Source organism: Malurus melanocephalus, unplaced genomic scaffold (assembly GCF_030028575.1).
Source record: "Malurus melanocephalus ecotype Western Australia unplaced genomic scaffold, MMel_1.1 scaffold_188, whole genome shotgun sequence".
In the NCBI taxonomy this organism is placed as follows: Eukaryota; Metazoa; Chordata; class Aves; order Passeriformes; family Maluridae; genus Malurus; species Malurus melanocephalus.
Window position 1 is genome coordinate 5,590 of NW_026623420.1, and position 15,907 is coordinate 21,496.

Sequence of the window (15,907 nt, forward strand, 5' to 3'; positions counted from 1 at the left end):
ATGGTAGAATCCCCGGCCGCCAGGCTGTGTGTGGAACGCCCGTCCCCGCCGGCACTGCCGCCTGTTACCGGCCAGGCTCGCGGGGGTCGGTTGGGTCTGACGGGGAAGGTTCCGGCCGCCTTTCGCCGTTACCGCCCTCGCTCCCGGCGCGCCCCGCCAGGCGAGGGGACAGCGGCAACGGCTGAAGGGGCAACGGCCGCCACTGCCGCCAGCCAATCAGAGCGGGGCGCTGTCTGCCGCCAGCCAATCAGAGCGGGGCGCTGTCTGCCGCCAGCCAATCAGAGCGGCCGGTGTCAGCCGCCAGCCAATTAAGGCGCGGCGCTGTCTGCCGCCAGCCAGTGAGCGCGCGGTGCTGGCGGTCGGCAGCATCCCCTGCGTGCGTCGGCGCGGCCGTTGGCGGCCCGGGCGGTTTGAAKCCGTGCAGGCGGAATGGCGGAGCCACGGCCGCCGGGACCGGGGGGGGATGGCCGCGACTCGCCGGTCGCTGGTGCTGCCGCAGCCGCCGGCCCCCGGGACCCCGCCGAGCAGGCCGAGAGAGGTACGGGCTGCGTGCGCCGGCGGGCAGGGAGGGCGCGGGGAGCTGGGAGGGCCGCGGGCAGCCTGCGCCCCGCGCTGGGGCGGTGCCGGATGGAYGCAGCTGGAGGGGGCGAGGGGCGGCCGGGTCAGGCCGTGCTGTCCGGGCTGCTCCGGCCGCGATTCGGATCCCCCGCGGGCCTCGGGCAGGGTAACGCCCGCTTGGCTGGCTGAACGTCCCTCACACCCGGCCGGCTCTGCAGCAGCCCCCCGGCTCGGGGCGTGGGCACCGGGCTGGAAATGAGGGAACGCACGTAGGGATGGCKCTGAAAATCAGCACTAAAATGTGGTAGGGTTTTTTTCCTTTTAATCGTGAAGTTCTGGGGTGTTTCTCAGTGCCTACCACGGGCGCTGAAATGGGCGTCCAAGAACGTATGTGGGTTTGAAGTGCTTCACCAAGGATTAAATAGATGCGCTGTAGAAAGCAGGTTCGTAATTGAGCTTGGGCTGAACAGGAGTTCTTTGGGAATAGAAGAGTGAGGGAGTGATTGAACTGACAGTTCATGGGGTTTGCTTTGCTCCCGCTCCTCTTCCCAGAYCTGCACCGGGAAGATGCCGAAAGTGATTGGAGTGGTGACTCCTTGAGTGACTATGGCAGTCGTGACAAACCAGGGAGTACTTTGAGTAGGACTGTGCCAGATGGGAACGTGCTTTTCCCGGATATTTTTCACACTGATCATCTTTTGTTCTACGAGCGATTCAGGGCATACCAGGATTACATCTTGGGTAAGTAGTTTTTCCATAGGAAAATTAGGTGGTGTCAATTTTCTGGTAGTGACTGTCTAAATGATCCTGTTTAAGTGGGGTCAGCTGTATATTAMGCTATGACATGCTTTTAATAATGGGGGCTAGAAAAGATAATGTCTTGCCATCACTTATGCTGTGACCTCAGCTGCTCTACATGGTGGACCAGGAAGCAGTAGTTTTAATACAAATTAGACAAAATCTGAATGATGGAAAGGCAGATGTGTTAATAGTGGATTCTGTGCCTTGTTTTAGCTGGTTTTACTAGAACTTTTTATGTGTATTATAAACCTCTTTAAGATAAGGCAACAGGTTATGTGTTTAATACCATTGGCACTGAAACTTTCAGTGTCTGGGAGGCTGAGCTCTGGATCTCTTTCAGAGAAGCACAAATCAGATGCTCTCCAGCTCTCTCAATAATAAGAAAACCAGCAGAAATGCTGATGGTTATGATGAGCAAAACAGTATGAAATTCAGCTTGAGAGGTGGTAGAGGAACATTTCAGCTGTCTTGACTTTCAATTTCTACTGATCTGGAAGACTTTTCTTTAATTCCTTGCATAAATGCATTGCCTTTAATTTCTTTTTAGCTGATTGCAAAGCTTCTGAGGCGAAGCAGTTCATAGCTGAGTACCTGGAGAAGGTCCTTGAGCCCTCTGGCTGGCAGGCGATCTGGCGCACTGATGTGTTTGAGGTCCTTGTTGCGGTGAGTGCAGTGTTGCTGCTCAGCCATTTGTCTCCAATTAACATAATTTACCTCTGCAACAATCGTTTTTAGATCTCTCAATGTCCAGATCATGCATCTTTGTTGCAAACCTTGGATGTTCAAACTTGCAGTTCTATCACATGGTTGAGGGGGGAAGAGCTCTGTAGCCCCTTAGCTCTTCTGCCCCGTTAGTGACTAACTCTTTGGATTGTTTGTATCCTGTGGACAGTTTGAACAATGAGCCTCAAAGGAATCCCGAGGAGCTGTGAGATACTGATTTGAGTCTGAAGACAGTGCTTTTGCCRTTTTTAAAAAACAGCAAAACAAAAAAAAATCCATRAAATAGGGAAACAACTTACTGGCCTGATGTTCTGAGCATTATGAGGKACTTGAATGAAGTGAATGTGGAAGGGCTCTCTGGGTGTGTGGTTGTGAGAAGCCTAACTCTGGGTCATCAGCTTTGGCTGAGGAGGTGGCCTTGTCTGTACTGTGCCATTTGTGCTGGTTTGTCTGAGTCACTTGGGACTCAGAGTGACCTGCTGCTTTGGGCACAGTACATTCACCTCCCTCAGCTGGATCCACAGTTCTGAGAGATCTTCAGAGCTGTTTGTTCCCACAGGTGGTCGGTGTGAATTGCTCGGCTCTGAAGGCAGTTGTGCAGCTCACTGAGCCATTCCTGTGCGAGTCCCAGGACAGCAGCTTTACCCTGGAGTGCATGCAGGAGCTCCTGGAGCTGAAGGAACATCAGATCCTGCTGCAGGAGCTATGGGTTGTATATGATGAGTCAGGAGAATTTGACCAGACAGCACTAGCTATAGAGCACGTCAGGTAGGACAATTATACCCTGCCAGTTCCCAGTGGGTTATGTCCTGAATTCTTGTGCCATGCTGGCAGCTCCACAAGCCAAGCTTGCCAAAGTGACTCTGATGACTGGTACTCTGAGGAGACTGCTTTCCCTCTCTTTTCCTTCCCAGATTTCCCTGGACAGTATCACTTGAAGACTAGTACAATGTTCTTTCTCTTCAATAACATTTTGGAGAATTTTTTTTGTCCTATTCTTCTTTTTTTTCTGCATTCTGCTTCTTCCCCAAAGTTTGCTCATTACTCTTTAGGTGTCTCTTCAAATATTCTGTTTTTTTGCCTTCTTTATCATCTGTCTCTTTTCCATCTCTCTTTCATGCTGTTTGAAACCTCTCTACAAGTAGGCAGTAGGACTGGACAAAAAGGCTAAAAGAGGAATGACCTACATTGTCAGAAGGAAAGCTTAGCTGAAGGGTGATTGGCCAAAACTAAACAACCAAAAAGCCTCAGAATCTGAAGAGTGTCAGTCTTGCTTTTCAAATCCAGCTTTTAGCTTTTCACTCTCTTTTGAGGAAGTAGGGCACAGGTTATTATGAATTTTTAATTTGGACWAAATAAAACTCTTCATGCAGGTAAGCAACAGGCAGGAAGGATTACTTGTGTGTGTACTGTGTGCACTTCTGCGAGCAGCTTATGGGACTGTAACATGAATTGAGAAAGGTGATGCTTTGAGGTGAATTCTCAAATAGGTTACAGTGTGTTTCCAGTGCTGCTGACTCTGCTCTCCTTCGTATGGTTAAACACTTCCTTTGCTTCCAAAGGTTCTTCTACCGGTGCATCTGGAGGACCTGGGACGAGGAGGAGGAGGATGAGCTTGATTACTTTGTTCGATGTGTTGAGCCTCGGCTGAGATTGTGAGTGCAAACCTTCCCTGTTCTTAGAGATGAACCACTGGAATGTGTGATGTGGGAATAGTGACTCACAATTAGGTGTAAAAAGCCCCTGTTGACTTGTAAACCAAAACAAGTTTGTTCTAACAGCATTCAATGTTGGCTGCTCAAAATTTTGTGTGGAAAGAGCACAACTGCGGCTGTCACTTGATATCTGAGCTCTCAGATTTCCCCTGYAATCCTTGGCATTCCATCAGATCCCAAGCCCAGCAACAGCCATTCTCACACTGGTAYGAGTTGTAATCCTAGTAAAAGCTGACATGGGATGTTTTATTTACCTCTGGCATAAAATAAAAACCAAAACGGAGCTGAGTATAAACAAAAATTTATAAATTGGTCTTTCTGCAGGAGGAATGTGTGTGAATCTTTCTTGATTTTTCTATAAAGACTCAAATACTGTCCCTAAATTGTTACTCCTATTTCTTTCATCGGGCTTATGCCTTTTTTTTTTTTAGAGTGAGTTTCTGATAGTTGTATGCAATCTTTCAAAGTGGAGGGACAGCTATTTGGAAAGTTTGTGTCTGTTCACTTTTTCTGATTTTGCTGCTTTCAAGAGAAATGGAGCAGTGTTGATACAGACTGCAGAGAACCCTCACTCAAGTACTGATGCAGAACTCCTTGGGTTCTCTCCAGTCTCATATTTGGTCTTTGAGGACTGTGAATGTGCAGTGTGCTGACCCCTTGCTCTGAATTGCAGGCACTATGATATTCTGGAACAYCGTGTACCTTCTGGGCTGGTACTTGATTACCAGAACTTGCTGTCTCGATGTGAAGAGCTTTATGAGAAGTTTCTAAATGTGAGGAACAGCATATCAAGCAACGATTCAGACTCAGAAACAGAAAACRTTTCCATGGTGGAAGGACTAAAATTGTATGACAAAGTAGAGCACTTAAAACAAAAGCTAAAACTAATTGAGAATCCTCTGCTGAGGTAATTGGTGGCTGTGTGCAGGGAGGAGGCTCCTAAGGGGAATCCCATAACTTACAGGAGGTGTTTACTGAAGGAGGAGCTGTTGGCTCTGTGCTCTCATTGCAGGTACGTGTTTGGTCACCAGAACTACAGCAGCCTCCAGGCTAAAGGACTGAGACCAAGTGGGACCAAGGTCACTCATGTTGTGCCCTGGACCATGACAGCAAGTCTGCTCCAGCTGTTGACAAGGGACAAACTTTCCCCAGAATGTTGTGAAGGCCTAGAAATACAGGTGCAGTAACAAGAATTGTCTGCGAATAGTTTTTCCTCTCAAGAAACGATGTGGAAGAAKAAGTTAATTACCATGTGCAAGATACTACATTTGCACAGTGGTGGGKTTTTTGTCAGTTAAAAAAAMCCCTGTAATTTAAACAATAAATGGTAAAACTGGATGCTACAAATAATTTCTTTCARTTTGTTTGTGCCTGTTGAGTATTCTGTACATTCCATTTACTTCCTGTGTGTAGGAAATGAGATGAAGCTGTAATAATTTTACAGTGTTACATGATAAGGTGTAACACTTCTGTTTAGTTTTGAAATGCACATGTCTGTTGATGCTGCTGGTAATGATCTTGAGTTTGAAGGAAGAAATGTAATTTTATTTCTTTGGTACTGTGTAGGAAATGTATTTATTTTAGGAGCAGTTATGTCAGTTTTATTGAATTCAGACAGGGCTTGCTGCTTCAGTTAAGAACAGGCTGAATTCGTTGGACCTAAATGAAATATTTTGCTGTATTCTGATCACGTTAATGAATTACAGATTGCTAAAGTGGAGCCTTGGGGAAGGTCCTGGACTAAGTTTTGGGCTATCAAAAGATTTTTTGACTTGGCAACTGAAAAATGCTCTTATTATGCTTACCCTGGAATTTGCTGGGAAGCAATAAATGTGTAGTTTTTCTGTACTATTTGTCATCCTTCMGTATGGAATCCCTCAGTAATGTTTGTGAAGGATGTCAGCCTCCTCTCTTTATCAAGAAAAAGGACCATGTGGACACTATTTACCACTGTGGTATCTGAGCTCCCTTTGGCAGTGACTCATACCATGAGCAAACACAAGAGTGTTCAGACCAATGCTGATCAACTTGCTGAATTGTTTGGTTTTAATTTTCTTTACGTTCTGTTATCTATTTGTTCAGTAATTCATGGAGTTGGCCTGGAACCAAGGCCATAAGTGAAGTTTCCTTTGGGGTGTGTGTGCTCCTTGACCTGTGTGTGCCCCCATTTTCTCCTGGGGGAATGGGCATGACACAAATATCAAAGGGACATGTTAAGGGTGCTGTTGTCCACAGATGGCTACAATTCTTGAATTCAAAGTAGAAATTTTGTGTTATTTGTGCTGTTAAAAGGATTTCTTTTAAGCAAAAGCAGCAATATTTAATTGAAAGCAAGCTCTAAATGCATCCATTTTTACAGCATTCTTTGGGAGCTGATTGTGCTGTTTTGTCTTTTGCAGTTTCACCGTGATCCRCTGGCAGCTGTAAGTGCCTGTTATGAAGGAGAGAGAGTCATCATCTGTCCTGGCCATTATGTTGTTGATGGCGTGTTCTGCATTGCTGATTCAATTGAACTTGAAGGTAGAAGKTTTGCTGGTGTAAAGGTCTTTAAACAAGTGAATGGAATGTCTTAAACTAGCTCTGTGTAAGGATTTGCTTTTTGCAGAGTTTGCTTTTTTCTTCAAAGTATCCCTGTTTCTGCTGAAGACCTGTGTCTAATGCAGGGTGGGTGAGCTGTTTCATTAGCCATAGTGCAGATAAACTGTGGATTTTGCTGATTAATAGCAAATTCATCATTTGTTCCTATTTGTCTGCATAAATGGTGATCATGCAGGCAACAGAGAGATTCAACAGAAATGTAAGGGACTTKATGGTTATAATAGTGGAAACAGAGAAGTAATTTTGAGAGGCTTCTACTTACTTAAGAGTACTTGAGAAATGTCCTTGTCCTTCTTTGCCCGTCTGAATGTGCCTCCAGGGCAACCTGTGAGCCCCACTGCTGGTACAGCCCCAGTGAGTGCAGGGAAGGGACTGGGAGGTGCTTTTAGGATTTATTATGGCACGTGGAGCATGTCAGTGATGGGGAGCAGGGGCTGCCAGCCTGACTCTGCATAGCCTGAAACGTGGGTGGAGGAAGAAGCTTTTGATTAACACATATTTTCTGTAGAAACAGACACAACAGATGTGATTTTAGAATTTTTCTTGCAAATTATTTGTGTTTTAAATACGTCTGCTTTGTCTAAGATAAGTTGCTGTCTTTCCCTCACCATTCTTGATTTCTCAGTGTATTTCTCTACTTTAAGCAGGCACACTGTTGCAGTGTAATAGTCTGTTTATCACTGGGGCTTCTGCAGCTGTTCAGATACTTATTTAGTTGCATTTTTATCTTRTCAAAGCTTCTTAATGAGAAGAAGGCAGAGAGTTTAATTTCCTGCTGTTCTGGACTTCTGTTTTTCTCACCCTTCTTGTTTTATGGGTGTAATTTTCTTTCTTGCCCTTCTGTGTGTGTTTGATTTATACAGATACACATTGTGATAACCAGTGCACCTGCAGGACAAGAGACCTCGATAAAAGTGCTTTATTTATCTCAAGAATGACATTGTTCTAAAATTGTGTTTGGTGCTATTTATTSCTTTTCTAGCTGTGAGGAAACCAAAATACAAATGGTGCAGTAGCACACATTTAAAGGATGAGCTGTTCTATTTTAAGGAGCAAGGCATATAAATATGTATTTTTAGTACAAACCATGCTCTGAATAACAAGTACTTGTCAGGSTATTTAATTTTCGTATATGGAGTCCTGTTAGATATGGAGCAATAGGAGCAGCCAGGAACGTTTGAAGTAGGATCACGAAGACAAACTTTGCTGGTACTAATCTGAGCAGCTGGCTGCTTTGGTGGCTTTTTTGGGATGAAGGCATGGCTCATGAAAGATATGTCACTTTGCTTGGTAGAGTTTTTATTTTTTCCCAGCCACCATGCAAGTCAGTACTAAGGTTGAAAATAGGAAGATTAGTAAGTCAGTGATAAATAAAAACTTACAGGAACTAAATAAAGTTAAAGCAGGAAGCTGCAGGAAGTCATGGTAAGGATGGCTTCCATGCCTGACAAAAAGGTGTTGRAAAGGCACCTAAGAACTTCCCTTCTCTTGTGCTGTGGTTGTTGCAGYTGGCTGGCAATCTGTAGCATCAGCCCATGTGTGTCTGGTCGGTGTCAGGGGATGACAGCTGTGTTTAGCTGCTGTGGAGCCCCTCAAGCAGGGCACAGCCCTGTTGGGAGTGAACACCACTGGGCAGCAGGTGAATCTTCCTTCATCCTCCTAGAGCTTCTGCTTCAGAGGTGAAGTGTAAAGCCAGCTCAAGGCATGGTTGGAAGAACTGCAGGCACTCTGTAGGACAATCATTCCTTAAACTCCTGCTTTGGATAATAACCCCTTTCTGTAGTGGTCAGAAATTAGACTACATCTGACTTTTTCTGTCCTGTGGTGCTCTTTTTTTGCATGCTGGAGCTGTCCTATGCCACCACCTCTCCAGGGGTGATCGTAAATCAGCAGCAGATTTTTAGGTAATATCATGTGTTGAAGTATCAATCATTTAACTTTGCATTAAATTGCCTGTCTTTAAAACTTCCTGCAAACTCTTGTTCAAAGGTTTTTATTTTTTTTTTAAACCTTTCTACTTGCATGTGGCAGTATTTATTTATGTACTTGGTTAAAAGCTGGCATCCTGCTTGGGCACTTCTTATCTGAGTTTGTGTGTGCTTTCAGAAAATGATAGGACTCGTGCTGYTTTAATGGATGTTGCATTATTGCTTTCCTTATCATGATTCTTGTCAGTGACAAGCAATAAAAGCTTTACATGCTCGTAAATTTTCCTGTAAGTGCTTAAATGCTGACAGCTGTGGATGGCTTAGTAAATCAATGTTGGCATGTGCTTGTGAAAGCTTCTTTTTAAACTGAATTAATCTGGAAGCCTGTGCAACACAGGAACATTGAATTTTCCCCCAAATTTCATGTAAATAGGGAAGTTGTGTGAAGCTTACTAATACTATCAAACCCTTTCCTCTTTTTTCCCTTGTGTTATTGYGTGACTGCTTTTTCCCTCTGTTCTTTGGAACCTCTGTCTGCTCTAGTGAACTTCTGTCCTTTGAGAGCAGACTGGAGGTGCCAGTGTGTCCTSACTTCATGCATCACTTGGATATGGTAAATGTGAGCTTAGTTACCCATTTGTTCAACTTCCTCAAATAACTTTGCATTTTGTTGCGTGCCATGCAAGGAAGGGAACTTGAGTTTTTGTTTGCCGGTACGTTGGCACAGAAGGGATGTAAGGTGTAGCCTGGCCACATGGTGAGAATCCTGTTCAAGGTACTCAAACATCAAGCTGTTACTAATTTATTAATTTAAGTTATTAATTTAAGTGTCTRTTATGTACTGAGAACTTCATTGCCACCAGATATTCTCCAAACTTGCATCTTTTACCTCTGCTCTTAGGCTATGGCCTGCCAGATGATGTCGTGATAGAAAAGCGAGGGACAAGAGACAACTTCTTTGACTGTACAGGAGCCAATATAAAAATCTCCTGTTTGAAGTTAGTGCAACATGATGCTGTGGAGGGGATTTTAAGTAAGTGTAAAAGCTTCTTGACCTTTTTGTGAGTCTTTCATAAATTCATATTAGAATTTAAGCTGGGACCCAGTGTTTAGTTTACTAGTTTAACAAAATATTGTAGATAGGAGCTCCACAGGTATAAATATCAACTTTTGCCCCTCTTTTCTTAACTTGCTTATAATATGGACATCAAAATAGCTTCTGTTTGTACTTTCAAGCTATTGTGCTTGATTCTTGCAAGCTCTTATGCTTGATTCTTACACTGGGATAAGATCATTTGACTTGATCATTGTTCTGCTGTTAAGGCAGCCTGGCTCTGAGTGCTGTATAGTCGGTGTCAGGCTGCCTGGAAAAGGCAACAATTCCTCTTTCTGCAGAAGAGCCCCCATGGCAATATCCAGAGGCAGCTGACCCCAGCCACTGCTCCCCTCAGGAGCAGCAGATGCTGTAGGAGAGTTATAGAACTTTGTTTCCARCACGGTCAAAGTGACACTCGACTAAGTCTAAATTGTATCAAATGAGTTTGTTGGCTATGGCCTTGTCTTTGCAGAAGATGTTCATTAATGTTTTGCCTCAATACACATTTGGGTTTAATACATGTTAAAATGTTCATTAACACTGGTATGCATGTATTTAATATCTTTCAAATCCAAAAATCTCTTAGGAGTGTAAATAAAAGAATTACTATTGTCATTAAAAAAAAAGCTATAAAACCTTCAACCAGTGGTCTCTTGTAGCAGTGTTTCTGCTTAGACTAGAAAAATGGCATGAGTTCAAACCACACACCAGCAAATCAGTGAAATGAACCTGAAGTGGATAAAAATAAAATGGGAGTTTCATCACACTGCAAAACTGCTCCAAGGCTGTCTGTAGGAGGGGTTTGTGTTCGCATAACTGATTCTTGCAACAAGAATTGTTTCTGTGTATGTAGATGTCCATCATGGGAAAACGACGCTGGAAAATTGTGTGTTGCAGTGTGAAACCACGGGAGTAACAGTGAGGACATCAGCTGAGCTACTGATGAAAAACTCTGATCTTTATGGGGCCAAGGTACTCACTCATTCTTAACTTTGGCTTATTTCCTAATTGAAAATTTCTCTTTGGAARTAGTGCAGTCAGTCACAGGGCTGACTTCTGTTGCTCTGGAGAGAACCTTTACAAATTCATTTGGGACAGCTACATGTTACTGAATCCAAGATTGGTCCCAGGGGTCTTGTAGCCTCTTATCGTATCTAGTGAAATGTCTCAGGCTGATTTGTGTGKGATGATAGCAAAGTGATGCAGTAACAGGGGACATCTGTGAGATAATCATTGCTGCATAGCTGGACTGATTCATGTGCTGCAGTACTTTTAAAGTGATTTTCTGATTTCTCTGCCCATTACTAGTTTTTTCATTTCCGGTTGTTCCGCAAGTGAAGTGCCCTTTTTGGATACCTTTATTTCTTACAGAGGGATGATAAACACCAAAATGGACTCTGATTTGGGTATTTTGAAGAATGATGGGGCTTGAGTTATTGARAGGGATGACTAAAGAACAAGCCAGTAATGCAAGGCTGTGCAGCTACTCTTCAGCAGGCCTTTAAGGACTGATGGCAGTAATACTGTGTGGCCTCAATCTTGAATAATGCTGCTGTGAAGCTGGAGGAGTAACAGTTTTGCACTGTGCAAACTGGTAGATGAACACAAAGATTTGCCATGGAGTGGTCAAGTTAAACTGTTAATGTGCCTGAACTGTTTGTGAACTGCTACCAACTGTATCTTGTAGGGTGCTGGTGTGGAAATCTACCCGGGAAGTACGTGCACCCTGCTGCACAACGGGATACACCACTGCAAGGAGGGAATACTGGTCAAGGTCAGTCCTAGCCACAAGGTACTTGTTTGCCAAAAGTTTATCACTGCTACAGTTAGTGCCAGTAGGTTTGGGTGGGCTTAAAACCCTGCTGTGTTATGCTGGAACTTGTACACATCAGCCACAATGACATGGGACTTGGCTTGCCTTGGGCTGGCCACCGAAGCAGTCACCTGGGTTTATTTCTTATCTGCCAGAAGGAGAAAGTGCCTTTTGGAATGTCACTTGTGTAGGCAAATAATCGTGCTCTAGCCAATAGAGAGAATTGATTCTACCTCAAACTGGAACATTTTTGTGTCCCTTTAGCTGGATATGACGTGTTGGATTTCTGTTTTGTTCTGTAGAACTTCTTAGATGAGGATTATGAAGCTCCCAAGATAACCATGGTTAATAATATGATCCATAATAATGAAGGATACGGTGTGGTCCTGGTTAGACCAGCAATGCCCTCTGAGGTGAAGGATGCTCCGGCACAGAGAGCAAAAGGTATTTTTCTTAGAAGAAACTCCTAAAGCAAGTAAATCTAGCATACCCAGGTTTTTGTATTGCACAATTCATAACTTGTATTTGAAATATGTGGCTGTCATGAAGTACTTAACCAAAGAGTGAGCGGGATGRGGTGACAGTGTTAAGATTGAAGAAAACGAATTCCAGGATTTTTTAATGATGTGGCTGTTTTGCATGACTTGGTGACATTCTGTTTCCTGCCTTAGGGAAAACACAATCTGTCCAGACAGGTGATGAGACAGCCTGTGCAGAGGGTTCCAGGGAAGAACAACCCGGGTGTGTGACTGATGAGTTGGAGCTTTGTAAGAGAGCTGAGACTTCTGAGCCAAGTGAACGCAACGATGAAATTGCGAATGTACTCGGGGCTGCTTCTGCAAAGAAGAGCCAGACACACAAGAAAAGACTGAGTGAACTGGGGTTTACAGAGGCTGATGACAACTTAATGTCACAGGAAATGTTTATCTCTGTTGAGGGCAATCAGTTCAAATGGAATGGGAAAGGGAGTTTTGGTATCTTTCTTTTCTGACCGTCCTGGCATTGCGGTAGGATTTGTACAATTATTGGTAAGATCACATGCCAGGAGTTGTGCTATGGTGTTATGCTTTTATATCCCAAGTGTAATCCTTATTAAAGGACTGGGGCTAAAAACTCAGTTGGTTCTTTTGGCTCATCTTTCCCAAACCTTATATATCCCGAGTGATCTGCCTTTGTGATGCACACATAACACTTCTTTTTTCCTTGCACTTCCTTGTCAGCCTGGCTTTTCTCTCGACAATCTTATCTCTGTTTCTAAAACGATGTTTCTAAAGCGATTTATTTATTACCAAATGGTGGAATGGGTCAGCTTGGAAGGGTCCASAGTGGGTCATCTGGTCCCACCTCCCTGCTCAAGCAGGCCTGTCCCAGAGCACACAGCACAGGATTGTATCCAGTGGTTCTGGAATATCCSCAGTGAGGGAGACTCCACACCCTCCCTGGGCAGCCTGTTCAGTGCTCAGTCACTGCACAGTGAGGAAATTCGCCTTCATTAACATTAACAAACTAATTTCAACTGCTTGATTGTTCCTGTTTCTAGTTGGTCGTGGCTGACTGCTGTGGTTGGGTCCTGCTCTGTGCAGGTCCACTGGTGTGTTTTGTGCTCTGCAGATTGCACTTGAGTCACTCCCTCAGTAGGGTGCACTTGTGTAATTGTTGATAAATCACTGGGTGGTCTTAACCCTCTCCAAGAAGACCTTAATCTCTCACCAGAAAATTAAAACCTGGAAGCAGCAGTATGACCAAGTACCACTTGAGAGTCCTCAAASAGTCTTTCTTCAAAGGCTTGTTTGAAAATGTGCCCTTTTGTTCAAATGCTCTTCTCTAGTTTTGGTGTGCTTGTTTTAATAGTGCGAATGTTTAAAAGGGTGAAGCATGTTTGTCACAGGTATTTTTCACATTAGCACATTCTTGGTSTTCACAAAGTCACCTGTGCAGCAATTTATAGGAAGTGCTATTCATTGATGTGTTGCTGCAGTTTGGGAGAGAAATACGTGGATTAAAGCTGGTGTTTGGCTGGCAGAGCACCTCTGAAATGGCTCATGCTCAGTGCCTCCAAGGCTTTCCAACTGCTTTTTTATTGTTCTGAAACTGAAATGAGGTCACAAATGGAATATTAGTTCCATAATGATATTTAAACTATCCATGGTSTTTCATGACTTGAGGAAAGAATTTCCAGCACCTGACTCTATTCAGCTCCTATCCACACCTGTAGATTTATGCATAACTGTCAAGCTGTCTGTTGTCTTAACACACKCTTTGCAGCCTGCAAATACTTTTCCTTTTTATGATGCCACACCACATTGGCGTGTTGTTGCCTTGTTCACCTGTTCAAAGGGGTCTTTCAGTTTGTCCTATTTTCTATACTTTATCATAGTAGCAGACAATAATTCTTAATTAGGGCCTTGGATTACATAAAAGGAGAAGTCAGTGTTTGAAAGCGCAATGCACTCASATGAAAAAGATGCTTGACCCACCTTTTTTATTTCCCCCTGTGTGGRGTGCAAGGTGTTGCAGCATCTCCACTTTTCCTGTAGTTAACTTCCTCCTATGTAAAAGCTTTTCAGACTTTGTTAGTTTGAGACAATTCCTTCTAGAGACACTTTGTAAAATGAGGTTTGGGTTCTGTTTTCTCTTCAGGAAGTCTCAAATGCATTCTTTAAATCTGAGCCCAACTGCAGTTGGTGTTTGCACCTGGTGAATATTCTGTGTGGGGAAAAAAAGGCATCTTGCTTCATTGAAATTTGTCTGTAGAGAGAGGAGATGTGGGTGATTTACTTAAAGGTATGAAGGTGATAYATGATTTGCTTCTTAAGCTGTCTGAGCTACCAGTGCTTTTAATGCTGTTCACAGGTCCTGGTGCTTGTTTGCAAACTCGTGTTCATGCATTGCTGGGGTTCCTGACCACCCCACATSTACAGCTTTTGTACTGTGCTATTCTTTTCTTCTTTTGAGTTCCAAAAGTCTGTCTTATGCTAATGATGACACAGAAGGCGAGATATGACATGGAGAGAAGGAATAAGGTTTTGCAAGATTGGGTCTTGAATTACAAAGCAGCCTGGGAGAGCGTGCCATCCTTTCCCTGCTGCTGGGTGTTGGTGTTTTGGGGGCAGACAGAGCTCCTGATTACTTTTGTGTTTTTAAGACAGGARAATCTCTTCCTTTTTAGACTTATTTCAAATATAGGGAGAAACAGCAAAAACCTTTTGGCCTTGAAATGGGATGACAGGAAGTRTAAAAGCCTTTGTCTTGTTAGCATCTCACCACTTTTCTGGTCTTTGAAGTCAATCCTTTCTGCTCCCTGATTCAGTAAAAGCACAGTAAACCMCAGCTGCCTCAAGTATTCACTGTTCAGCTATGTTTGTCTTATGTTCCATTTCCATTCTCGGGGGAGATTTCATAGATTATAATATTTTTCTTTTTGCCATTGTATCCTGCAGGAATAGATTGCTTTTCAGTTGTGAGGCTTTGCATTTTCTTTTGGACATGAAAATGCAAGCCTGTAATTGTTTCATGGTAGCTAGATGCTTGATGATTTTAATTAGAATAATTAAATTCAGAGAGAGCAGTTGGATTAGCCAAATTTAAATTGTTATTTCAGTGYATCCATTTATGCATGGACATTTAATTACGGTAAGTTTTATTTTGCCTTTTTGGCCATGTGTACCAGGCTTACTCTTGCTGTTTGCTGAATAGTAAAGTGATACAATAAATTAATCTCTTGGACTTCTAAAATTGCAATTTCTTTCAAATCAATAAAGAAATTGCCAAAACCCCCACACAGATGAACATTGATTTTGTTTTTTCCATTAGGTATATGAGATTTGTATTTTTACTCCTAATGAAAAATCAATTTCATCATTTCAATGTAAGGTAACTTTGATCATTTCTACTGTTTGAGGATGTTACTCTGCAGTTTTCAATTTAAACATCATCTGTGTTTATGTTCTTTCCYTGACTGAGAGTAATTTCAACAAGCCAATAATTATTCTGTTAGTGCTGTTTTAGAATTTTCTTTGACTCTATTGCTATATTAGTGGGAAATTTGTCTGAGACTTCTCTAATGTTATGGGGAAATTATAGTAAAGTCACAGGAAATTTTCACAATACTAAGTATTGTAGTACTTAAACTGTGATAGGAACCTTGATGAGACCAGTAATATGTATAAGACACTTATGGTGAAATCCACAATTTCTGTTCCTAATTCTAGGAATAGCTAATGTGGAAAGCAAACCACCTTGAATTGTGTTTCATATGATCTTCCGATATTTTGTAGAATATGATTCCATTATGTGTTGAATAGCCAGCTTAATTTAAATTGTATCTTACAATAATATACTACCTTTTGCAACTGCACTAATGCTGTTTCTACAAAACTTTGTCTAAAATTGGTAATTCTGTTTTCCTCTCTGCTATTGGTCATTATCAGATACAGCAGTCTGGCCTTATCACATTGCTTTTTGAAGATGTGATTGCAATAGAATTAACTACCTGAATTATTTAAGAAMATAGGTCTTGGACAGCACCAGTAAAATGTTTGAGAGGCTACATCTGAAGTACAGAATGAATGATTGTTTTATTTCTACAACAACTCWACAAAAAATGTGGAAAAACTCTTTCAGTGATGCGAAGAAAAAAGATCATCAATAGCCAGTAAGCTTCTAACCTGGGTAA

General features: G+C 42.8%; 1 protein-coding gene across 1 annotated transcript; it reads left to right on the forward strand.

The window, feature by feature from the left end:
• The first annotated feature begins 358 nt into the window (after window positions 1-358).
• SHCBP1 (SHC binding and spindle associated 1) lies at window positions 359-15,378 on the forward strand. Its single transcript, XM_057373171.1, has 13 exons — window positions 359-538; window positions 1,111-1,299; window positions 1,907-2,022; window positions 2,642-2,850; window positions 3,645-3,737; window positions 4,471-4,704; window positions 4,810-4,975; window positions 6,197-6,317; window positions 9,225-9,356; window positions 10,273-10,391; window positions 11,107-11,193; window positions 11,535-11,676; window positions 11,904-15,378. Exons 1-13 carry the CDS (start codon window positions 430-432, stop codon window positions 12,221-12,223), a joined length of 2,037 nt encoding a protein of 678 aa, XP_057229154.1. The 5' UTR covers window positions 359-429; the 3' UTR covers window positions 12,224-15,378.
• The last annotated feature ends 529 nt before the right edge of the window (window positions 15,379-15,907 follow it).